This window comes from Oxyura jamaicensis, chromosome 3, assembly GCF_011077185.1.
Source record: "Oxyura jamaicensis isolate SHBP4307 breed ruddy duck chromosome 3, BPBGC_Ojam_1.0, whole genome shotgun sequence".
Classification (NCBI taxonomy): Eukaryota; Metazoa; Chordata; class Aves; order Anseriformes; family Anatidae; genus Oxyura; species Oxyura jamaicensis.
Genome location: NC_048895.1, coordinates 58,155,893 through 58,181,402, shown reverse-complemented (window position 1 = coordinate 58,181,402; position 25,510 = coordinate 58,155,893). Strand labels below are relative to the sequence as shown.

At 41.5% G+C, this 25,510-nt stretch overlaps 1 protein-coding gene across 1 annotated transcript; it reads right to left on the bottom strand.

Annotated features, from left to right (window-relative positions):
• Positions 1–3,101: 3,101 nt before the first annotated feature.
• IFNGR1 (interferon gamma receptor 1) lies at positions 3,102–25,454 on the bottom strand. Its single transcript, XM_035321147.1, has 7 exons — positions 25,278–25,454; positions 16,606–16,720; positions 16,018–16,190; positions 14,827–14,987; positions 13,910–14,090; positions 12,706–12,821; positions 3,102–7,283 (listed from the first exon to the last, which is right to left on the bottom strand). The coding sequence occupies exons 1-7, from the start codon at positions 25,354–25,356 to the stop codon at positions 6,789–6,791; spliced, it is 1,320 nt and encodes a 439-aa protein (XP_035177038.1). The 5' UTR covers positions 25,357–25,454; the 3' UTR covers positions 3,102–6,788.
• Positions 25,455–25,510: the final 56 nt, after the last annotated feature.

The following is a 25,510-nucleotide window of genomic DNA, read 5'->3' as shown; positions in this document are numbered from 1 at the left end:
TGCTCATAATCACAAAGAGTCTTAATGCTGAAGTTCAGGTGTGCTTAAGTTTTTGAAGTCAGGAAGGAAGCTAGGCCACGGTACTTCTTTGCAGAAAGCCTTCTCCCCTCCTCCTACCCTGCTTTCTTCACCATGTGCACATACCTACAATAATTTAGACAAAATAAATAATAAAAAAGTAAAAAATCAAACCACCTTTCACTCATCTCTTCTGCAAGCTGAGGTTTGTAAGCACCTCACTGTGCAGCCTGCAGCTCAGCTCTGTGCTTGTCCTCTGGCTTCTTACTAGAGGCTCCCTGCTGTCTGGGGAGTGCAAACTAGAAATGAACTGTATTCTAATAGCTAGCTTCAACACCCCCAAAGCATTACTGATTATTTTAAGAAAACTCTAGCTTCACAAGCATTTTTATTTCCTTCTTTCCTTCCCTTATTTTATTTTGTTTATTAACAATACGTGATGTGCATACAAGCCTCCTAGCACGCAGGAATCAGTGTGATGAGCTCTGGGGACAGAATCTCTCATGCTCAGCAGAACTGGTTTTCACACTTCTCAGGGGTGCTAGTTTCGAGCTTACTGAGCTGTGACCATTTAACCAGAAAACAAAGCATCGCACGGTTACCTATTTGCCAAAAGAATCTTTGTTCCCTATTTTTTTTTCTTACAGAAAATTAAATTTGGCGCATCTCAAAGAAAATTGCTAGTTTTGCTGCGCATCCTGGGAGCAGCTGATAAAGTCATTCTCAGTAATCGATCACCCAAATCCCCTGTGTTTTGTTCCAGTTGTGGTCAAACAGGCTTTTAGGAAGGGGGGAAAAAGCTAGCTATTGCCCTAGGGCCTGACTGAAGGCTGGGTTTCCTCCAGTCATTCTGAGACAGCGAACAGAGAAAAAAACGTTACCTAAGTAGCCGGTAGTGGGAACAAGGGCTGACTCCTGGGATGAGCCCAGGCAGAAGAAGGGCCTCTGCTGCACCTGCTGGTCGCTCTCATACACCCATGGGAGGAATGGCAGAGGTGCTCTCTGCCTCTTTGCCTCTCTCTCTACCCAGCCACCAGCACCTGACAGACACTCAGCTTTTGCAACCCTTCCTTACCTGTGAAATTGCTGCGCTTTTGTCCCCCCCCCCCCACCCCTACACATAAACAATGAAAATAAAAATAAACAACAAAAAAGACATGGCACAAAACAGTCAAAAAGAGTCATACCCAGGGAGATGATAGTGTATTACATTTTTATCCTTTTCATCCTGTTTTAAATCTAAAATGACTACCCACGCTTTTGTAGAAGGTTATTTTTGAAGGGGCATAACCTTTCTGAGTCTGTGCTGCTCAAGGGACGTCGGCACAGGAAAAAGCTGTGTCAGACTTGATGTTGCTGCTTACTGCTCAACTGCACAGACGTTATCTGACAACTGCCTGAACGTAGCAAGCTGGCTGGCGGAACTGTCTGGCTCATTTGCTCTGTTTGCAGTACAATTTCTCTTTTAAGATACGCCTGAACACTAGAAAATAAATGTTCTTTGCTTCAAAACAAATGAAAAATTAGTTTTCAGCCTGATCAGTTACCCGGTCAGTTCACCATCCAGTTACACAAATGGGAAAGTGAGAAAGCATGTAGATGAAAGCTGTGTTCGAGTGAGATTAAAAACAGAACAAGAGCCTCAGGAGGAAAAACTATTCTAAGTAATTCATATTGGGTTAGTCAGAAAAATATATATAATCTGTTACTAAAACTCACAGAATGTGTAATGAATTTAATTGCAGAAATTAATTCAGACATTTTATAAATTCAGGTTTCTCCATTTGTTCTGCCTCTGCAATCTGCACGGCCATATCTCGGAGAATCTGAATTCCTAAGGTATGACTGCTCTTACTGGAACCAGTCCAAAGAGAGCGCTGCTTGTAATCGTCAGAAATTACTTGAAGCGAGGAATTTGGACTAAACGTGTTCCTGAGGAGCAGAACATACCTTTAAATGGAACATTCCAGATTGGACAAATGAAATCAAAGTTCTTCTAACAGTAGTTTAAATCCTGTTGGGTAAATTAGCATGGCAGAGGTAGTTATTTCCAAGATACATATTAGAATGCACTCATTCATAAATAAAAAGCAAGAAACATGTAAGACCTTTCTGATTATTTAAAGTTGTCATGGCTTTGGCTGAGATAATTTTCTTCAGAGGCTCACACAATGCTGTGGTTTGGATTTGTGATGAAAATAGCAGTGATAACACAGGGATGTTTCAGCTGCTGCAGAGCAGTGCTCTCAGAGCCGAGGCTCTCCTGCTCCTGGTGCTGCCCGGCCAGGGAAGGGGCTGGGGGTGCTCCAGGAGCTGCGAGGGCACACGGCCAGGACAGCTGGACCTGGACCTGGCTGCCCAAAGGGATGTCCCACATCGCGTGGCATCGTGCTCAGCAGTAACAGCTGGGGGAAAGGAGGAGGAAGGGGGGTGTTGGGGTGATGGTATTTGCCCACCCAAGAAGCCATTACGTGTGACGAGCCCTGCTGTCCTGGAGGTGGCTGACACCTGCCTGCCGATGGGAAGTAGCGAGGGGATTCCTTGCTTTGCTGCGCTTGCACACCCAGCTTTTGCTTACCTGGTGAACTGTCCTCATCTCATCCCACGAGTTCTCGCGCTGTTACCTATCCAATTCTCTCTCCCATCCCACCCGGGGAGAGTGAGTGGCTAGGTGGTGCTGAGCTGCCTGACAGGGCTAGACCACAACAAAGGAATCAGTAAGAGCTTCAAGGAAGCCTAGCTTTCTCATCTCGGTAGCAACCGATCCATTTGAATAGTGTGACCATTTAATGTAATTCTTACAGAGAACCTAATGACAGTCCCCAGGCTCGGGCATCAAACTGGACTGAAGTTACTGCCGGCTGCATCAGGAGCATGGACACAATTGTTGGACAACAAAGACTGCCTACCTACCATCACACACACGCAATGTACACACACACCACTGTTTTCTATTCATTTTCAGTAATGCTCAGCCATACACCACATACATGGCACTAGGCATTAATTGAGTGAGGTTTCAAAAGCAGGACTGTATTCATCTCAACAGCTGACAGAAGGAAAAAGAGCACACACACGTTTGCCTTTTGAGATATTTTTTTTTTAATTTCACATAAAATTGTAATTTACAGTATTTACAAGTATTTTAGTTATAAATTTGAAAAGAGAACCGAAGTATAGTAATTGGGTCAACTGTGGATAAAGAATTTTCTGGAGACAGGAAGACTTGAGTTAGACATTAGAAAAATACTTCCCAAGAGTGACGAGCTGCTACAGCAGATCGCCTGATGGGCTCATGGAGTCTTCAGGCAAATGTGGAAGAGGAATGATACTGACCTGGGGAGAAGAATGAATGGTGGACCTCTGGGGGTCCCACCTCACCCAGCGGTTGCATCCAGTTAGAAAACAAGGAAAGTGTATGAGTAAACATGGACTTCATACTTAAAGGACAACTCTTACAAACCACGCTAAAGAAACCCATGCAGGTCATGATAGGAAATTTGTATTTTGGCTTCAGTAACTTTGAAGATCAAAGGTGCATTTTTTTAAGACATGCTGAAACTATTAAGATGAATTAAGTGCAATAGTTCTATTTACTAATACTGAACTGTTTACATGGCACCATTTCAGAGCAACCACTTATTTCTGGTCTTAGCTGAGAAGAACAGCCTTTTCCATGCAACTTTCGTTTCCTGGAATCTTCACTAGGGAAGGACTGCCTACATACAAACTTGCATGTCTGTTCTGAGCAACTGGGACACTAACATATCTTGTTTTCACAGATGCCACTAGATTTAAAAAGAACGATTATTTCTGTTTAAAACTACATTATTTATTTACATGGAAAAATGATAAAAACAGAACATCTGATGCCCCCGTGTCAGCACAGAGTATTACCACAGTACTTCATTGTGAATTGTAGAGCTAACAGTAAGAACTTACAATACCAGTGCAAAAAGGAAAGCCAAAGTTCTTACAAATGTTAAGCCAAGGGTTTGTGATGCAGGTTGTTTTACAAAGGATATAATGTTCTGATGTCTCATATTCCATAACTTCCCAAATCACTGTTAGCAGAAAAGATGAGAAGAACGCTGAGCAGCCATGACAAGAGTAAAAAAATCACCTGAAGCAGCTTGAACTGATGAAACCTTCTATGTGTGTCATACTGAATAGCTGATATTTTATGTCAGTAAAAGGCATGAATATTAAGCAATTTTGAACCTGCAAATGTTAGGCTTTTTGACACCCAGTGCCAAGGAGCTATTCCCAAATGCTTGGGAGCTTAAGCAAACTACTACTCCACCACAAGAATATGAGCTTATTAATTTAAACACAGATAAGTGAAAATGCATAGGTAAATACTACCCAACAGCTTCAAAAAGACATGGCTCAATTACTCAGTACTACAGAACTGGGAAAGCAATGCTTCAGCCAGTGAGGCATTTCTGTGTTCCCTGTTCCAAAAAGCCACCACACTGCACGTTGCCAGTAGCTAGACTGTCTCCTAGTAGAAATATCGTCACGCACTTACCCTGTTCTTAGACTCTCTCTTACTACTATTGCCATCAGCAACAGCTGGAGACAAGACTCGGAACTTATTGACCCATGAACACATTCTTGTCTTACTGTGGCCTCACATTTTCAGTCACAGAGAGTAAATAAACAGATCTGGTGCTCTGTGCACCCTGTATTTCACAATTATAAAACCTGCCAGGTGTCCTGAACAACTAAAACACTGAAACTGCTCCCATTTCTTTGAGTGTTAAGCACACAGCACGTGGAACAGAGGTGGTCCAGGGAGGGTGATAATTCAGTGGCTTTTCTAACTATAGTTCCCTCCCCCCCAAAAAATCAGCTTCATGATAGTAACAAGAACAGGCCAGTTGCGTACATATGTATGTTGTGTAGCACAAAATACCCATACTCCTGTGCTTGATTTTCAGGTTAGAAAACAACAGTGCTTTTCCATTACACATAACTACCCACCGTGCCAATTTTTTCCCATATGCACATGATACATTTGTGTTGTTCTGACCTTAACTTCCCTATCCTTAACTACACCCTAGCACCCTATGCAGCTCCTGTTTATCAATGACCTACAAAACCGGAAAGAAATGGCACCATTTTCAAGCTCTGCGCAAGACACAGCTGCTCATCTCCTTGGTAAAACAGACTGCAAAAAGCACATTTCAGTGGTGAACCATATTATTAACTGAAAAGTCAGTTTTGTTGAAGATTTGACTGCAAGTTAATTCTGAGTTTCAAAGCCTTCTTGTAGTACTACAGTAGCTGTACTACTCGTACAGTAGTTGCTGTACAAACTTTACCTTAGGAATACTCATGCCACTGAGAAATTTAAGGATAAAAGCACAACATTGGCTTTAAAATCACTTGCTGCAACACGCAAACATTTCTGATATGCATATAAAAATTATCTTTTAGAACAAAGACAATTTTGTATACGCTAACTACCTCGTGTCTGTAAAAATATCCCTTTTTCCGGAACTAAGCACTATCATAAACGTTTCCTACAAACAGAAAAAAACACCACCAAATCTGGACTGAAGACAAAGTACCTGGATTGAAGGCATTAGACTTGCCAAGCTTTTAAATATAAAATTCTCATCCTTTGTTTTTCAAAATTATAATCTTGACAATATCCAGAGCACTTTCAGATGACAGTGTTTTAGCAACTTCAAATTATCACATTACTTTTCTGTAGCCTCCCTCAAAAATACATCTGAAGACAAGTTGGTACAGTTTCTGAGTTAGGTTGTTACAATGAGAAATGGCAGTCATTTTCCACCATCTAGAAAATGTGACTGATTGGTAGAAGTACTGTTGGTTTCTAAGAGAAAACATCACATTATTCTAAGAATTACAACAGAAATACTCTGGAGGAAAGCAGGCTGATTAATTTTTAATAACACTTCCTGAAGAGTCTGTGTAACTACTGCCGGTTACACACACCTTCCCCCTGCACCTCTGGAGGATCAGCCAGCACGCTTATACAGGTGTTACCCAAAATGCGACAAGATTACACAGTGTATCTAGACAATCTATCTGGATGCAGCTATACAGAAGTAACACTGTTTTAAAGAACAGCTGTTTACATCACAGGACTTCTGCTTTGAAGTTTTTTAAAAAAAGTTAACATGTACTCACTGAAATGTGCAAAGTAATGGCCCTGGAAGTACAGACCTCTAGTTGCAGAAAGGAACATAAGTAACTGGTTCTTGGTGATGGAATCAGATTCCAAAGTGACACAGGAAAAAGTTACAGGTATATTCTTACTTAAACAGTAGGATTGCCTTGGGTACAAACACAGTCTTCAAAAAATTTCAGAGAAAACAATGAAAAGGAAAAGAATACCTCCAATACCTCCCAGTGTGATACAGCAGCTGTTAAAGTGATACAGCAGCTGTTTTACACTCCTTCATAACATCTCTGCTCTTCACAGAGTACTGCTCAAATAACAGAGAACTACTTTGTTCAAACTGGAAATAGTAAGTTATGTCCTATACACAGGTATTTCTGGAAGTGACAGGTTGTTTTAAAATTCCCCCCCCCCCCACCCCATTTTCATACTGTTCTCAGGCACTACACTCAGTCCCATTTCAGGATCCCACTGTACTAAGCTGTATACTTGTTATTCTGTTTCCGTCAGCGTATGTACAACCTGTAGATAGCCATGATATAAGCCTGGCTCTCCATGATCTTCAGTAATGCTGTTCTTCATGAGCTTTGATTAAACATTTCATCTATCCTGGTTAGTCAGTAGGCCTGTAAGCAATCACAGGTTGTTCTTCACCAACATCTATCAACATATCTAATGGCACGTGAGGCTTGTCATAGCCAGAAAATTTGGGACAGCTTCTTGGAATGACTGTTTGTTGTATTTCTGTGGCAGAAACCTCTGGATCCGTAGAGTTACTACTTACATCTGTTTGGTTACTGTCAGAAATAAAGTAACTCTCTTTTACTTTACAATTCTGTTCATCATCAGAAGGGACCTCCTCTGCAATCTTCTGCACAGAGGACTCTTCCACTTTGTCTGGTGCCTCTGGCAGAGGACAAGAAGATGCTCCTTCACTGAAATTCTCATGACTGACAGCTTCTTCTTCTGGCTCTATATTCAGCAAGGCTTCTTTGCTATTCAAAGGCAACGCTGACTGGACTGGCATGACGCTTACTATAGAGATGTATTTTCCCTCTGATTTTGATTCTAAAGTGTTGTCCATGTTCAGGTTTCTTATCACAGTGACCTTAAATGGGGGAAAAAAACAAAAACAAAAACACTTTTAGTTCCGCAAAATTCACTAATTTATCTGCTTTACCTTCTGTTGAAGTTTAGAGGTTAAAAAAGATACAAGTTCGTAATACAAATGTAATGTTTTTACAGCCATTTCCAACAGAATTAGCAAAATGAGACTCTGGTAAGGTCATCAGCCCGCATCTATGACTCCAACTGTTTCATTCATACTTCTGTCCAAGCTCTCAAGAATACCTTCTACGTGAAAATAGATTTGCAAGGATCAAATCTGTTTCATGGGTACAATCTCTGCCCACTATATTTTTAGTCATCTGAAGATGTAAGCTGAAGTCTTTCTAGTTATTTCTTTTGTATCAGTAAGCACCCCCTCAATGCTGCAAGAAACTGTAACATTTTACTTTGAAAACTCTACCACAGGAAGAATTTATTAAGTCATTCAATGGCCTGGCTCCAGCTTGTTTTGAAACATTAAGACATGCCTTCGGGATGTTTAGACTCTTCTGATTTTGTTTCTTCTTTCTAAGGTATTTTAAAGAATATATATGAAAAACGAAGAAGAGTAAACTTTGAGCTGTATGATGTTGCTAAAGCTACTAGAAAGCACAGGCAGAAAGCGCTATTCAATTCAAGAGTTCTTTCCAAATTTCCTAATTTGTTACATACGTGTATCACAGACTACCAGCTACCTTATATGAGCTACGTTCTTAATGAGAAATAAACAGTTTTACAAACTGTTTTTGGGATACTCTGTAAAATATTTTGTCTGAAAATATTGGTTGAGGCAAATTTGGAAGAAACAGATGTAGGTAAGGAGGAGAAAAGGAAGATAAAAAGAGCATTAAGAAAAGCTTAAAATAGGCGAAAAGAATCTCCCAGTCCATATTAATGTAAGAAGAGAGCACATTCAAAACCAGATGATCAAATCTGACTGTGCTTTGCAAGCACCTTCCTTGATCAGAAGGTTATGAGGCTGTATCTTCACATTCATACCTGCACAGTGTGCTGACTTCATTAGAACTGATTGCTTCCCTTTACCTCTCAATTCAACCCCAAAACCTTCCCTTCAGTTGCCCCAATACCTGTTTATGGTACTGTGTACGCTGGAGCAATGAGATTACTAGAGTTAAAAAACAAAACAAAAAACAACCACACACAAAGAAATGCTCCTTAGAGAGAAGTTACTTGTAATCTTAGCGAGCAATCTGAGTGATAGGTGTGTTAACACAACTAAGGTGAGATAGTCACCTTGGGAATTAAGGATTGCCACCAGGAAACTTTTTTTTAAAAATTATTATTATTATTATTTTAAAAAGACATTTACAGTGGATTGTAACACTAAGAATCTAGCTGTTCTTCAGCCATCATCCTCTCTGGACTTTCATTTTCTGTTGTGCAGATATAGTTAGAATACCACGTAGAGAATATCTGGGGTAATTCTGCATGAGTACGTATAAAAACCACCCATTCATAAGAAGCGGGTGGTTAACATAGTTGCAGAAACCAGAATGCAATAAAGAATGCATAGATGGTGAAAATGTTATGAACAGTTGGTGTTCACACTGTCCATTTCCAAAACGTATTTATACAGATATAAAGTACTAGTTACTTACACTGTACTTAAACTGGTATTGAAGGGACTAGCATCTGGAGCTTTTTTGAGGGTAGCAAAAATCAGACTGCAATAGTCACACAATATGTGACAAGAGAAGACGATCCATTATTTAAGCTGCCATATTTGCAGAACGTGAATTAAAATGGAATGCTATAGAAACTATGGCTAAAAGCTGCATTTACAACTTTACCCCTACCCCAACACCTGTACATGCTGTACCACAGCAATAGGAAAAACCCTGACCCAACTGAGCTCTTATTTCTGTCCTTTTAATATTGTCACATGGTTCTAAAACCATAGTCCTAAAAGACACTAAGGGAATATCTCATATTTTACAAAGTTTCTGCATTTCACACTGCTGACTAGTAAAGCTTAGAGAAAGACCCAAGGATAAGATCAGTGCTTCTATGCAAGAAAGACATCCAAAGACTCCTATTCTCAAAAAGGAAACTAGTTTTCCTGTCCGTGGCACAAGCAAGATGTTACAAGACACTCCTATTCCACGAAAGAAGGAAGCCATCAGAAGAAAAAACCCTTGTGGGTTTCCTGGTAGCAAAGGTTCTTTAAGAGTTGCTTAGTCATGATTTATAATATAATTTAGCAGTTCATGCGTTCATTTCTAGCTTCAAAGAAAATAATCAATAAACCTTACTACACTAACTGTAATAACATTTAAAGCATCTCTAATAACAAGTGCAATTAAGATATGGGTTACTATTTTAAAACAAGTGTTACCATAAGTAAGTTAGTATTTTTCCTTTAACTGTTACTGATAACGTATAGAATGTTATCATTCTTTCTTTGTCACAAGCACTAATGAAGCAGCTTCTTCCTTTTAAGATGGTAATTGTTTGTGGAAAATATCATTCAATGACATTTGCAGGGACATGCAATTACAATTTCTCTAAATGAAAAATGTGTTGCATAATCATAATGACCCAAAAAATCCAGAGTCACAGCCAATTCGTGTTTTGTGCAAATTTGTAAGTGCTCTGCAAATTCAATGAGAGAAAACAACCTTGTCAGCCCTGTCAGGCTCAGAAAAAGCATCAACAGCAGAAAAGTTGATTTCAGTGTAAGCTAAAAATGCAAGTTGATTCTTTTCAGTGAGGTTTTGTCTTATAGAGCAAGTGTATTTTCTACCTACTAAAACACTGCCCACCAGTGAAAAGACAAGAGGCACGAATAACAGACAGCAAAGTTTAAGTAGATGGAGATGCCCACAACTTACCAGTAAGTTATGGACTGCCTCCTTTTAAAGCGGATAAACCTGTATCATGGATCTTAGAACAAAAATCTGCTATCACACACAGGAGAAACTGAAATGACTCAAGATGATGGGTGGAAGGAAACAGCCTCTTGAAATACTTTTTGTGAGTTAACTGAAGGAAAACAAATGTCTCTCTCTACAGCTAGACTGCTGAAATGCTGGATTCCTGTAATCAAGCAGAAGGCTAGCATAATGAAGTCTTGTAAATAATCTATCCCATTTCACTAGATGTGTATTCCTGGTAGGGTCTTGCTAGGAATAAGGGTGTCTCAAACATTTAGCCTTACACCTTCTCTAATCATGGCAACCATTCAATGTCCATACTGAAAGACACTGTGGAAGTAAGACCTGAATGTGTCTGCAACAGCACTCTTGGGAGGTCCTAAACAGCACAAAGATGACATTTATAGAAGCTCCTGCAATCTAAATGGAAATGCATTTTTTTTTATTTGTCTGAACTCTCAGCTAGGCAGGTGCTTGATGATTGCTATTTCTTAATTTTCTTTCAAAATTTCAACTTTCTGGAAGTGACTCAAATGATCTGATCTTATAGTATCATTATGGTATATTATCAGCCATTAGGAAGCAGATCAGTGTAAGGCAGCAGTCCGAAGGTGGGACATCTTGCCTAGTCTTCTGACTCGAGATGTTTCACTTTCAGACAAACTCAGGTACAGCACAAAAGGTCTGTGATAGGGTCTCAGATCTCAGATGCCTGCACAGATATCTCTTCATATAATTAAACTTGTTATTCATACAAATTATTGTTTGCATTAATGTATTCATTCATGTAATCATTTAAAATATCATTTTAATTATATAAAAATGAATCAGGTTATTAATTATTCATTTTACATTCCCATATTCTTCATATCAGCTGGATTAAAACCATCTGTATGAGCTCTGCAATTTATGCTGTCACCAGAGACTTCAATGGACATGGACAGAAGGTAACAGTCTCTACAAATAGGGGTATTTTATTTAGTTCCTTCACAACAAGGCACAACGTGGAATGTGAAGCAGACTGCAGTACGCTGGAACCTATGAATCACCAGAAAACATATAGCCCAGTAAATTGAGGATATGGACACACAGAAAAGTTTCCACAAGAAAGCTATAGCGTGGACTTGGAGCACACACCAGTAAGCTCACAGGACTTAAGTAGCACATGCTCTACTTGTGATTTCCTTTCTTCTGATCCCTTAGATGTGGTGTACCACAGAGGTTTTGGGAAGCCTGAAGAGCAATACACTCAACGCACAGCACAGTCATCTAGATGCGGAGACTTTTGCTAAAGCAAATGGTCTTCACAAAAAAATATTCTGTGCATATAGGACAATGGTATATATTCAGACAGTTACATATGGGTGTGAAGACGAAGAAAAATCTCCAGTATCTCACTGTTTTCTAAAGGTCTGCCTGATGCCAGAGTCTAGCTGTAGAGCCCCTCAGACAGATTTATCTCATTTGACTTTCTACTAACTCTACAGTGTGGATGGCTCTCTCTGAGCTGGTCCCATGGCTCCTGTCAAAGTCCATGGAGAAGAACAGGCACTTCGGAGAATGCTTTGACTGTCCAGACTTACATATTAGTGTAGAATGAGATGCCTGAGCTGCATAAATTGATGGACTAGATTGCTGCTTACTATAAAGGGACCTAGCATCACTGGCTTGGACATCTTCACTCAGTCAGAGCAATCTCACCTCCTAATATTCCACTCCAAAGAAAGCAGGCTCCAGAGGGATATTAGGTGTTGAGCTACCCTGCACTAAGGAGTCTCTTTAAGGGTCTTAAGTTGAAGAAAACAGAATTGAAGATCACTGCCTCTTCTCTCCAGAAGTCTTATGAGACTTCCTGTATCCGCCAAGAAGATACTCTCTTGATATGATTACCATTTAAGAATTACTACTACCTCACATGGCAGTTCTTGAAGATTTTTTCAGCTACTGTTGTTTATTCAGCTGTTGCGACTAACAAGATACCAGAAGGACAGTATAACAGTACTTGTCAGGTATTCCTCTCTTCCCAGATATGGATGCATGGAGGCTTCTACCATTCTTAAAGCAATATCCACTCCATTTTCTACATACACTGGAAGCTTTTAAGGTAGATCTGACTGTCTTCCCTGTGATTGCTCAGTGTAAGAACAGATTTCCCCTAGCAGTTTTTCTTAACTCTTCCTACAGTGCTATTACGTTGTTGTTGTTTTTTTTTCCCTCCTCACTCTGCACATCACTAAGAACATTACAACACTTACCAGTATCACAGTATTACCAAATAACGAAGGAATCTCATGCTTGTCCAGTGACAGGACAAGAGACAAGGGGCACAAAATCAAGCAAGAAATCCTATCTGAATACAAGAAAGCACTTTTTAAAAAAAATTGTAAGGTTGGTTGAACACTAGAATAGGTTGCACAGACAGGCTGTAGAGCCTACTTCCTTGGAGATGTTCAAAACTCAGTTATAGTTATAAAAAAGTTACATAGTTGGATATTAAAAATCTGATACAGATAACAAGTCTGAACTTACCAAGGATTTAGGCAGCTTTATGTTCCTCTCCCTTAGCTTCTTGAAGCCACAACATAATGTCAAAATTACGCTGATGATCACCACAGCCACACACACAATGATAATTTTGTCTCTACCTAGGAAGTTATAGCAAATTATGTTAAGAAGTTCGGAAAATAAACCACTGCTGTGCTGTACCACTTCAAAAAAAAACGTAGAATTTACGTTTACTGCTCAGGATGCAGTATGCAAATTTATCAATTTAACAAGTTTTTTCACTGAAGAGAACTTAATTCTTAAAGCAGTATACAAAGTAAATAAAAATTACAACATAGGATTTTCAATTCATATAACAGTCATGTTTTTATAGAGGTAAAGAATTTTTGTAATTTATTTTTTTGTTCCTTAGAGGTGATATATGGGTATGAATTTTTTTAAAATCACATTTTCTATGTGAGAGTATATTAACCAATGTAAGAATTACTGTGCATCTCTGTACAATAAAATTAAAATGTACAATCCAAAACAGATCTTTTATCTAATATTAATAGAGGACTCCATTACTTCAATTCGCCTTTGAGTCTTCGCCCTCAACTGCACTGCTCTTCCTGTGCATAAAAGAAAGAACACAACTGCTTCTATCAATTTTATCTCTTTTCCCTAGTGAAGTTTTGGGCCATAATGAAGTAACATTAAAATGTTTGTAATAGATTACCAGAAATACAAAGATGGGCTACCAACTAGCTACCATTGTTCCCTTTAATTAAGAAAAAGCAGACGATACCTCAACTTTATTATAAGTTCAGAGTTACTTCAAGTTACAGAATAACTAAATGCATTTTCTACAGTGATGTGACTCAAAAAGCCATTTATTAGAAGATAGGTATAGTGCCTATCCAAAAGCCATATAACCCAATAAGCAACCAATTTGTCAGTTGGTAATTATACCAACGATCAGGTGTAATGAAACCAGTTTTGTAATACCAATGAAGCAGGAAAAAGCACCCAGAAAAATCAGGGTTACTAGAAAATAATACATGCTTTTAAAAAGTATTTGGAACAGGGAGAGTGCATTTGGAATAGAATGACCATGCTTTTTCTTTTTTCGTATCTTCTCATACATATCCAAGCGATCTCATGACTGCATCAGAGCTCAAATACTTTGCTGTAACGTATCTCTAGTTAGACTCATTAAGTTGCTAGTAAAATTTTAGAATTCTCTTACTTTCAGTTTGCTCAAGAGGAACCTGAACGCAGCTTTCTTCGGACGGGGCACCAACTACCAGATTTGAGAAAAAAAGTCCCTTTGCCGAAACACAGTACATAGAACCATTAGGAGTAACTGGGATGTCTAGGCTACATTTATCTGTAAAATGTGGACAGTCTGTAAAAACCTCTTCTTTAAGCTAGAAAAAAAAAAAAAAAAAAGAGAGAGACAGACAGACATACATGTTATATTTATATCATTTGACTCAATACATGATAGATGTTACAGTACCTTCCAACACTTCTTAAATGTTGCAACGCTATCAGGTGTGGCTCCTGTACCTACATGCCTTGCAAAAGCTGTGAACTTCAACTATCAATTTATGAGCTACCTTTTGATGGTTTATTTGATGAGACCACAGTGCCTTCATCTAAAATTTTCAGATGCAGAGAAAACACACACTGTCCATATTCCATATTGTCATTCCTAGTTCACCTGTACTTAGATGCATACAAAAGTTAACTGTAAATAACCATATGTACTATCATTTTCCTAAAAATCACCCTCTATGATCGCTACATAAAGTGGTATCAGTATCTTTAATATTCTGAAATGAAAGGTCTATCTAGGTAAGTGAAAGGAGTATAAGCAGTTATTCATGTTTTAGCAGGTATGCAGAAATAACAGCATGTGATCCAGTAATCCTCTCTTTCATGTACAGCTAATGCAGTTATCTGATTCTTGTTGGAAGGAGTGCATTTGGACAAACTTTCAGACCTTCAAGTCCTCTCTCTCACTGTAGCCCACATTTTAGGAGTTCATCAGTCTTAGGTTACATTTGACTTCTTTCTTGAGATCTGTGGGCTCTGTGCGTCAGAGAATCCCTTGTTATGTATTTAAAACACATAAATACGTGTTTTTATTTTGAAACATACCTGAGTTTCTTTATCCCAAAAAGTCACCTTGTATGCGAACTCTGAATTATCTGTGCTGATCCAAGGCAGAACCTCCATAGATGGAAATACAGGAGGGTAAATATCAACTGCAATTTTATCACTGTAACTTGAGAGATTCAGTTTTGGAGGTCCTATTTTTCCTGCAACACATTTTACCTTTACTATTAGTCCAAAGTTTTTCGCACAGTATTGAGATAAAGAAATCTAACAAAACAGGCTACTTGTAGTTAACTTTCCAAAATTCATTAGATTCAAGAAGACTGATATGTTTACTTGAATGCTGTTAATATTATACAGCTGCAACATTGGGAAATAATGGACTCATTTCGATACATTAGTGAATGTGCTTCCAAAATTGAAATAATGGAGATTACTGTTAAGAAATCAAACTTTCCTATGCACGTAAGACCACAAAATATCACTGATAACAGAAAATCTAACAAAGCAATTATGCACATGTGAATGAGAACAGAACGAAGTACTGCTGACTATACATCACCATGAATTATGCTGATATAAAATCAATACCGTGCTGAAACAAATGCTATTTGAAAACCTAAACAAATCTTATCTTTAAGAATAATAGTCAGGAAATCTGACTTCTGGTGGCAATAGCCTATGCAAATTTTTAATATCTAATGATCTAACTGAATATTTGAGCCTTGTCCAATAGGAACATGATTTTATCTCTCTTCTCCATCCATGGCTGCCAATTTACTGCCAACATTCAAACTCAGCTATATTACCATGACTCTATCCCTCTGTCAAATGCTTGAAACCTGACACAGATTTTAAGTCATGAGAACACTGAGTAAGGGAATGGAGTAGAGAAAAAGGAAAGCATAGTGGGGAAACAAAGAGACACTCTCCATTTCTCCATCTCCAGCAGTCCATAAATCCAGTTCTGTCAGAAGCACTGCCCAAGTCAGAGAGAATATCATGAGCAATGTCTCACTCAACTCAAATACCATGGTGACAGGGCAAACAAGTCCCTAGAGAGAAAGAACTACAGGAGTTCCTACTGAACAGCCATCATGCTTTGCTTTGTCCTGGACTCCTGACTTTATGAGACAGAATAATACAGCAGTAAGGATACTCTGATAATTTAGAAACAAAACAAAACGAAAAACATTCTGGGAAAGGAATTACAAGATCTATGATAGAACTTACCATGCCTTAGCAAAATAAACTCATTTGTTTCAGCATATTCAGACTGTTCTGATCCAACAACAGCTTTCACTCGAAACCAATGAGAATAAGAAGGATACTTTATTTCCCGTGAGAGATCACAAGAATTAGTTGAGATGTTCACACAAGCTGAAACAGTCATATAGGTACCTGGGCTGTAAAACAGAACAAGCAATAGCTGTTATTTCAATGGAACAATACTGTACAACACATTGCCTGTGATAAAACAACACTGCAGGTGACAGAGTGCTGGCACAGGTTGCCCAGAGAGGCTGTGGAGGTTCCCTCCTGGGAGATCTTCACAAGCCGCCTGGATATATGGTCCTGGGCAACCTGCTCTGGGTGTCACTGTTTGAGCAGCAGCTTGGACCAGATGGCCTCCAGAGGGCTCTTTGAGCCTCAGCCATTTTTTTATTTTTTATTTTTTTTTTTTTTTTGAGGGGGGCAAATTTTACCTTAATTTACACTTCGGCAGCACTTAAAAAAAAATTATATTACCACGGACTGGTTGTTTTTGTCCTTCTGGAGAGTATGAGGTACAGGAAATGACAAAAAAAAGTATGAACTTACAGGTAAGGTTTAATTTCGACAACAAAATGAGGAGTTTCGGACATAGGCTGGTACTGCCAACTCAGGACGGTTTTGAAATTTTGGGATGTTACTACAAGGTCTGTCGGTGAAGGCACTGGAAGAAGCAGAACAATTGCACTTAGTCAAATATGAGAACAGTCCAATATATTTCTAAATACTTTGCAAAAGGCAACATGCTAGATATAACTGGAAAAATTAGACACAAAAACTGCAAATTGTTCCACCCCAGTGGACCCAGTTTGCCATGAGTACAAACACACCTGAGCCCTGCATGCTGATTTACTATTCTTTTCTCTGACAGAGAGAGTTTTCTTCCTACTTGCAACCTTGTCTGTCAGACAGCCCCTATCAGGTTCATCAGGATGATTACACCCCTATGTCATCACTATTACACTGATAAGCCAGCAGGGCTGATAGTGTTAATTTACTGAAATTAGAGATTAACCCAAAAACCTGCAGATTTCTCTGGCTCTTCAGAACTGAACCAGAAAGAGGAGCTGGGGAAGCATGTCACCAAAGCTGCAGAATCCAGGCTGTGTGCTCCAGGGACTCCTAATGTCTCAGCCTTCCAAAAGACAACAGGCCTGCCAGGGAAAGCTTGGATTCAACATGAATTTCTGACAATGACATTTTTACATTCCCAGCAGCCTTCTGGAAGGCTGTGATAATAAAAACATACCAGTTTTAAGGAATTTTAACACTGAAACTATCATGTAGGTCCATATTCATGAGATTATCTGAAGTACATTTTATTAACATCAGAGGTGAGGTAGCAACACACAAATAAGAAGTAACATCAACAGTTTCCTCATACAACGAACTTCTGAGCACCAACAGCAGCAGGAAGACTGGAGGGAGCAGCTAAACAGGAATTAAAATGATTTAATTCTTTAACTATTTAAGGCTGTCACATGGCATTCAGAAGGGGAAAAAATGAAGGTCACTCAACCACTTTAATTACCACTTCTTAGCTTCTCAATGTCTAATTTGGCATCATTAATATTCTGTCAACATAGCTTTTGTGAAACATTGAAAGGTAACTTGTATTTGACCTGCTCCAGGCTGCTGCTGCTTCACAACACAAATGCTTCTACTTCATTTCGTGGTATGTTGAGGGAAAGTAAACAGTTTTCATGTCTTGAAAACAAGACCACAAAGGTAACACTTTACAGAAAGCCATATCCAGAGGCTGAGATATGCCATTAACCTCGAAGATCTGATACACATAATATACATCGCTCCACAAATGGTGCTGTGGTTTAGTTATTTCACAGAATCACACATTTGATAATATGTACAAGAGTGGTATTTCAGTTATTGGAATAAAGGAACCTAATCATCAAATTCTCAACCACAAGAAAAAACAAAGGTGACAAGCTGACAGAAGAGGTGTCAAAGCACACAGATGTCACTCTGGGCCTTAAAAAATAAACACTTGAACAGAAATAAGAATGTGATCACTGCATTTTATTTTGTATATAGGTATTACCTTCAGTTAATGAACAATTGTATTTTCTTTAATTGAAATCATTAAGCATCTCCATGTCATAGTTATTCAAAAATGGTTCTTAAATAAGGTTTATTATGCCAGCTAAGCATTTCTCTGGCGCTTATTACCATATTATGTCAGCAAATGCATTTAGACCTACTAAAGTATTTTCCCAACAGCTCCATAGGAGAAGCAAGCATTATTCCCACTTCACACTTGGGGATCTAAGACACAGGAATGAAATATGCACGAATACTTGTGAATGCTGAGCAACCAGTGAGAACTAAAAAGAGCCTGCCAAGTCACTTCTCCCCTTCTCTTGCTCCAAGAAAGACCACTCAACCTAACGCTCTGCTCTGCCACCCAGAGATGATTTCAACATGCTCCAGCTGTGAGACTACAAAGGAACTAGAAGAAAAACCAAAGACAACTTTCTTCACAAGTCATACCCCATGCCCGGCCACTAGGGAGGTCACCACCCCATACCACAATGGCACTACAAGTTGGCCACGATCACGTACAGGAACAAGAATTTACATGAACCATCAGCTCATCCTTTTCATCTGTACTGTTAACAATTTTGTCTCCAGTGGTAAGTTAGTCAAGCAGCATATCCCTCTCTTACCTTTCACTCCTTATCCTTAAGACCTGAAGGATACTCTTCAGCATGAGCTGAGAAGCTAAGATTTTTAACTCTGTGAACAAAAGCCAGTAGAGAAACAGGTTTACAGCACAGTTCCTCTCACCTTGTTAACCTCTCCATGTTTCACAAGCCAACAATTACCTGTTTTACCCATTAAAAGAATTTTTCTACGAGATGACACCTTTCACTCCTTTTCCCTTACTCTCCGCAGGCACTGACCATCTTATCTCTCAGGCTATCTAATGGACATGTAGTAAATTCAATGTAAATTGTTCTCAACTTGCATTTATCTATGGGATTTGCTGGCTCCACTTGAAAGCCAAAGAAGGCCTGGGTACTCATCTCCTTTCCCTAATTACACTAGTTATTTCCATGGAAGACACTATCTCTGCCTGTGAAGGTTGCCTAATCAGTCTGAGTCACCAAGGACTTTACTCATCAGCTCATTTAGCAGCACCCAGAGGCTAAGCTTAAGTCACAGCAGCTTAAAGATACAGAAGTGAGTGCTCAGCACTACAACAATTTAGACCACAGGACCTCAAAATGGGCATGGAAATACACAATCTAGTCTACTTCTACTTTCTAAGGGACTAGAGTCCCTTTCTTCAGGTTTATTACCTCTCCTTTCTTCCTTTTTTTTTTTTTTTTAAAAAAAAAAAGCATCTTAATTGTCTAGCTCACAGTCCCTTTATTCAGGCTGTCTATCAGACTTGTAATGATTCAACAAGTTCTAGTTTGCTCCCAGTTCAAACGTGGTGATGTCTACCCGCAGTGCGCCCTGCTCACCTTGTCCTGTAAGACAGCACTACAGACCAACAGAAAGACTTCAGCAGCCATGATTTTGCACAGAATTTGAATTAGGTACATGCATTATGGAACAACATCTGAGGAACTTCAGCAGCCCTGTGCTCATAGAATAAAGGAATAAAAGAAGGTAGGCCAGTAATATCTGTTTTTTTTTGTTTGTTTGTTTGTTTTTAACATCGCTAAAAGAAAGTATGCTTGGATTTTGAGGATAAAGAACCAGAATGCCTGAAAGTAAAGTTTGGAGTGAGGAGGGCTAAGAGCAAATACAAGCATGATCAGAGTGTAGTGGATTTACGTGGCAAGGTTTTGGTAGCTGGTGGCTGCAGGGGTGACCTCTGTGAGAAGAGTCCAGGAGCTGCCCCATGTTAGATAAGGGCCAGTTTCAGACGGCTCCAAAGGGACCCACTGGTGCCCAGAGCTGAGATAATAAGAGATGTTGTTTGTGCCTCTGTGACAGGATATTTAATAAAGGGGCGTGGTGGGGAGGGAAGCTTCTCAACAACAGCTGGGAGAGCGAGGAGCGAGAACCAAGCCAGAGTCAAGGCAATAAGCAATGTTGTCTGTGCCTTTGTGAGAGCGGATTTAAGGAAGAAAAACAAAACAAAACAAAACAAACAAACAAAAACAAACAAACAAAAAAACCTGCTGCACAGCAGCAGCTGGGTGAATGAGGAGTGAGAACCAGCCCTGCAGACCCCCAGGCCAGTGCAGAGGAGGGCAGGAGGTGCTCCAGGCAGGCAGCAGCAGTTCCCCTGCAGCTTGTGGAGAGGCCCCTGGAGGAGCAGGCTGTCCCCCTGCAGCCCATGGGTCCCACACGGAGCAGATCTCCACGCTGCAGCCGCTGGGTGGAGGAGCCCCCGGGGGAGCAGGTGGATGTGGCCTGGAGGAGGCTGCAGCCCATGGAGAGCCCCTGCAGGAGCAGGCCCCGGGCCGGAGCTGCAGCCCGTGGAGAGGAGCCCACGCAGGAGCAGGGGTCTGGGGGAAGCTGCCGCCCGTGGGGGACCCGTGCTGGAGCAGTTTGCTCCTGGGGGATGGACCCCGTGGTACGGAGCCGTGTGGGAGCAGTGCTTGAGGAGCTGCTACCTGTGGGCAGCCCCCGCAGGCTCAGCTGGGGAAGGACGGAACCCCTGGGAGGGACCCCGCGGGGAGCAGGGGCACAGAGGGACAGAGACGGAGTGGCGGAGACGAAGCGTCAGGGACTGACCGACCGACCCCATTGCCCCTTCACCTGTGCCACTCGGGGAGAGGACATGGAATAGGGTGGATGGGAGGGAAGGTGTTTTAATTTCTCACTTCTCTAGCCTGTTAGTAGTAGGCAATACATTTCATTAGTCTTCCTATGTTGAGTCTGTTTTGCCCATGACGGTAATTGTTGAGTGATCTCCCCGTCCTTACCTCAACCCTTGAGTCCTTTTCTGTCGTATTTTCTCCTGCTTTCCCTTTAAGGAGGGGGAGTGAGAGAGCAGCTGTGGTGGAGCTCAGCTGCCCACCTGAGTAAAACCACCACACAGGGCAACCTAGAAGCAGAGCACCTAACAGGAAGAACAGAAGTAGGAATGCAACCACATAGTTCATCTTGGCAAACCTCACACTAGCATCCATTTATAACCAACACACACAACTCAAAAAGAAACGTGGACATTTATTTGTTCATATACAAGCAGTCCAAACTAAGTAATGCTCCTATACCAGTGACAAAGACCTCCACAGATATGACAGACGTTGTATATGTGTATATATATGCATATATACACACTTGCACAACATATATATACACACTGCACCTATTGGGAAGATATCTGATTATTATCTTCACTGAAGTATTAGCATTTTTGAGACATTCATGTCTTCAGCTAACCTGCACAGCGGCCAGGAAGGAAATGCATGTAGGAGGGCATTAAAAGCCAAATGCCACTGAAATACTTTTGCTTTTGAAAATCTGAGCAGGTTAAAATATGTAAACTGAGAAAGGTTTCTGTGCCTGCTTGAAACTAATCTGTCTTGTTCACTAAACAAATGTTACTGAACAATGCTACCTACAGAAAGTACTTGTGAAATAAAGTTTATAGCAGCCACATATTAAGTCAAATCTATTTTAAAATACGTACAGAAGGACTTAATATTTCCTAAGTGTAGATGTCCCACCTATTCATTGAGCCTCAGTAATGCAATATCCAACAGCGAAAAAAGTAAATCAATGAACCAGAGAAGGGGACGTTTCAGAGATGTAAAAATGAGACAGACAGCCTTCATACTTATGTTTCTTTCTTGCCCAACACCAAAGTTCCTTCTTCCCTCCTAGCAGATGCCACGAGGCATTACCATACACACAGAGGCTTCGTTAGTACTGTTCACAAAAGCGGAGTTTGACCGACAGCCTTGTAATACATGTAACTAACTAAGTGCTGGTGAGCCCACAATGCAGGCTCTATGGCACAGCCACCTGAAACCACGCTGACGAAGATCCAGACAGCTCTTGGAAGCTGCACACACCGAATAAACTTCACTCAGTTACTGAAATACAAATTAAAAGCTTGAATCAAACACCTAAAAAGAAACTGTCAAAGAACATGAAGACACGTTGTTTGAAACTGCTCCTTTTTTGGATTTTCATGAGAAAGAAATAAGTCCTTATAAACCTGAAGAGAGGCATCACAGGAAAACAGTTTTAAGCCATTTCTGTCAGTTAAGAGACACAACAGTTCTAATTTCGCTGTGGATTCCTGCCAAGTGGTTATCTCACCATTTAGCCTGTTACAAGACAGCCAGACACAATGCTACAAAACTGTCATCCTGTGCTACTGGCAAGGAAAACAGCGTGCCCTCCTCAGGCCAGCCCCGCGCTGCATCTGAGCTCATACACCCCCTTCAAGTGCACCCAGGAAGGGCAGCAGCTTTGGTGCCTTCACGAATGTAAAGGCTGCGATTCTCCTCAGCAGTCATCACCACTGAAAGGGAAAAGACAGTGGTAAAAAGATCAGAAAAATCTTCACTACTGCAGGGCAGCAAGGTGCTGGAGAACCCTGCTCCTGCTGCCTGCTTGGCTGCCTTCTGGGTTGCATCTGTGGGAGGTGTGCAGGCACTTGCCTTCGCCCGCTTTGTTGTCCCTCCAAAAAGAAATCCTGGGCGTATCCTTGTCCTGTCATGCCACTCCTATCCCTGGGTGGCACTTCCTTAACAGAGTCATTAAAAGTGAGCTTGAGATAGCGCACGCATCAGCAATTTGGTGGAGAAGGTTCCACTGGAAGTTCTCCAAAGATCTTCAATTCCTTTCTAGGAACCAGCACTCAATTTACAAACGAAGAGAGTACAGAAACTAGGGGTGAATTTTAAAGCTGTTATGCTTTTAAAAATACTTGACAAGTGAAATAACTATTCTTGGTTGTGTGACATCAAACGCTAGGGGCAGTATTTGGTGCCTTTGAAAACAGCTACTATTTACAAGTCTTACTTCCTCGTGGAGCTTGCTTTGAAAGTTTTTGTTTATGATAAAAATCTCAGCCAGGTGATATTCTGTATGAATTTCTTTACCCTTTTGTTATAGCTGATAAGTCATAGTGCAGCACTTCCTATTATCAAAATTTTGTTTGCAGCTGGACAGAAGAACTGCTATGACTGCCAGTAATCAGAATCAAAACAACAAACCCAAAAGACCAAGATCACCACAACACACTTGGAAGCCAGCCACAAAAAGGAAGTACACACACCTCCTTGGAAATTTGGCTTTCAATGTGCAAGAAGCACCTCAAACTGCTATCGCAGTCTCCGAATCTGCTTCCACTACAACTTCAATCTTGACCAGGGGCCGCCCGTTCCACACACTTACACGCCAACAGCTCCCACCAGCGAATGCCCAGCTCCACCGGCACATCTATGCAGATGTGCTAAGTGCCCAGCTGCAGAAAACACAGCGAGCGTTCGGCTATTTGGATGACGGCTGCCCGGGAGATGATGACCTGCAGAAGGGCATTTCCTCATTGCACACTCAGCCCCAGACACTTTATACTACCCAAACACTGAAAGCCCCATTAAGACTTCAGAAAATAAGCACTCTATCATAACAAAGGAAAGCATCATAAATATGTTTCAGAATTCCCCGTCTCCTACTCTCATCTTTCCACTGTAAGCCAACACATCTGCTTGCATCTACATAATAATGAAATAAAGTTACGGTAATGGTCTGTCTTCCCAGACATAACCAGCTTTTTCATTCATCTAATACACAGCAGTATCTACTAGAACTCCCTCAATCACATTTTTATTGTCTAAAAAAGTAAGTTTTTGCTTAAAGGATGAAGTCTCTGAAGGGTATGGTTATAGAGGCTGTGGCCAACCTGTGCACTAGTCACCAGGAAAAACTCTACTTGTGTTTTCAGACCACAACACAAAAGCGTGTGCTGCTTCTTTCATCTGAGGCTTTGCCACACTCACACTCAGAAAAATGAGTGTTTTACTTCTAGGCAGCTTGACGTGTATCAACTATCCCACAGCACTTTTCCGGAGCCTTACAGTGAGGCAATTCTTGTGCTGGACTAGCCCGGATTATGGCAGGTTCAAGTCACACTAGTGATTTACTGTACTGTGTTTTTTAACCTCAAAATCACTTACAGCAAAGTTAAAACATCATGTTTTATTAGCAATAAAAGCATATCCTTAGAAGATGTGAAGTCAGATCCCCAAGGCCAGTATTCACCGTATCAGGCCTCCTTTCTGCTGAAACCTTGAAGGAAAGGCGTTCTGGGCAAGGTTTAACAACCTGTTGCAATGAACGAGCTGGGTGAAAACCACCCTGTGACGCAGCAGCGGGAAGATGCCAACCGTCCCTGCCCCAAGCACGGGGCAGGTAAACCCCAGCAACCTTCCAAAGTCCTGCAAGGTGTGGTCCGTCACCATGGCCAACCAAGCTCAGGCACTGCAGATGGGCACGGACCTACGCAATATGAAGCCACTGTGGATCCACGTTACACGTCTGCAGGATCCAAAGAGCGTGGAGAGGTAATCAGCATTTCTGTGCTCAATAGCTATTAACATTTTGAGTACATGGCTCTTTCTGTGGTTAGAGACTGAAAGAGCACTGCTGTTTTGCCTAATGTGCGGACATGCCTTCTCTTTCTAAGCCCTTTCTCAATGAACAGAGCCATCGACACCTTTCAATAACCAAAAATTAAGTGCACGCTCTGTTTAGACCCGAGCTATTACATTATACGGCCATCTCTCGTTTTATTGAGCTGTTCTGGCTCGAAGAGAAACTTGCAAACCAGACTGACTATTTCTTCCCAACTTTATTTGCAGCAGCTCTGACGGAATCAGATGTTCCCGGCCAGCGGTCCAGCTCCCTTCCCAGCCCGTGCCTGGCTGGAAGGTGCCCCAGGCACAGCCCCAACCCCCATGCCTCGGATTCAAATCCCCGGTTTCCCTGCGTTTTTCCTGCACATCCACCTACAAAACAGCAGACGGGCGCTCTGCGCACACTCCCCTCTAACACAGCACACCCCAAACGCGCAGATACCCCAAATAAAGCCTGCCACCCGCCACTAACGCCCCCCTGGCGGACCGCAGCAAGCAAGCAAGGAGCACCCAGAGGGCAGAGGCAGCCCGGAGGGCGCCGCTTCCCCCGGCCCCAGCCCCGGCCGCCTCCATTTTCTCGCTGCCGCGGAACGTTCGCTCCGCCGCGGCCCCTGTGCCCCGCTGGCCCCCGTCCTGGCTGGTTACCTGCGGGCGGCTGCTCCGCGCTGCCCATCGCGCTCCGGCCGGGCGCCAGCAGCGCCAGCAGCGCCAGCAGCAGCCGCATGGCTCCGGGCACGGCTCTCGGGGCCGCTCCGCTCCGCTCCCGCTGAGCGCGGCGCCTGCGCCCTGGCCCACGGCGGGCAGGGCCGGGCCGGGAAGCGGCGGGCGGGCGGGCGCTGACGAGGCGGGGGCGGCCGGGCGGGCCGGCAGCCGGAGGG

What these genes read in the sequence shown, in the direction of transcription:
- IFNGR1 (XM_035321147.1), bottom strand. Translation starts at nt 25,356, where the DNA reads ATGCGGCTGCTGCTGGCGCTGCTGGCGCTGCTGGCGCCCGGCCGGAGC. An exon ending in TTTGGGATAAAGAAACTCAG is followed by an intron (nt 14,091 to 14,826) that starts GTATGTTTCAAA and finishes TTTTTTTTCTAG; the next exon opens with CTTAAAGAAGAGGTTTTTAC. An exon ending in TCCTCTTGAGCAAACTGAAA is followed by an intron (nt 12,822 to 13,909) that starts GTAAGAGAATTC and finishes ATAACTTCCTAG; the next exon opens with GTAGAGACAAAATTATCATT.